The sequence below is a fragment of the Galeopterus variegatus genome, unplaced genomic scaffold (genome assembly GCF_000696425.1).
Source record: "Galeopterus variegatus unplaced genomic scaffold, G_variegatus-3.0.2 Scaffold19324, whole genome shotgun sequence".
Classification (NCBI taxonomy): domain Eukaryota; kingdom Metazoa; phylum Chordata; class Mammalia; order Dermoptera; family Cynocephalidae; genus Galeopterus; species Galeopterus variegatus.
In genome coordinates this window covers 14276-14792 of record NW_007745435.1, presented here as the reverse complement: position 1 = coordinate 14792, position 517 = coordinate 14276, and the positions used below count along the sequence as shown (strand labels likewise).

The 517-nt window shown below is 40.6% G+C and overlaps 1 protein-coding gene across 1 annotated transcript in view; it reads right to left on the bottom strand.

Moving 5' to 3' along the window:
* Nucleotides 1–128: 128 nt before the first annotated feature.
* LOC103583052 (olfactory receptor 5AK2-like) overlaps nt 129–517 on the bottom strand; it is a gene marked incomplete at its 5' end in the record, with an annotated part of 14650 nt that continues 14261 nt past the window's right edge. The window contains one exon of the mRNA XM_008564471.1: nt 129–473. Within this exon, the coding sequence (XP_008562693.1) occupies nt 129–473 (345 nt within the window). The remainder of the gene's footprint in view (nt 474–517) is intronic.

Here is a 517-nt window from a genome sequence, read left to right as displayed (position 1 = left end):
TATATATATATAATTAAGGGATGTTTTTGTATCTCACAAACATTTGTCACAACTTCTGAGAGTGAGAAATAAGATAGCACTGTTGGTTTGCTTGTTGAACCATGTTGAGACAGAAATCGAGGTTCAAACTAGAAGCACTTCTTTCGCATCCCTTTTAGGGATTCTCTCACGTCTTGGTTTCTCAAGCTGTAGATCAAAGGATTTAGCATGGGGATAATAATGCCGTAAAACACAGAAGCTACTTTTTCTTGTTCTGGAGACTTATTAGTATGATGGTGTAGATACATGTAAGAAAGGGTCCCATAGAAAATCGTAACTGCTGCCAGATGGGAGGCACATGTGGAGAAGGCTTTTTTTCTCCCTGCAGCAGAAGATATCTTCAGGATGGCAGCCAGGATACATGTGTAGGAAAAGATGACGACCATCACAGTGAACGTCAAGTTAAACCCCACAAAGACTGTTAGTAGCATGATGTTGAAGCCAATATTGGAGCATGATAGGGCCAGGATTGGAGGTT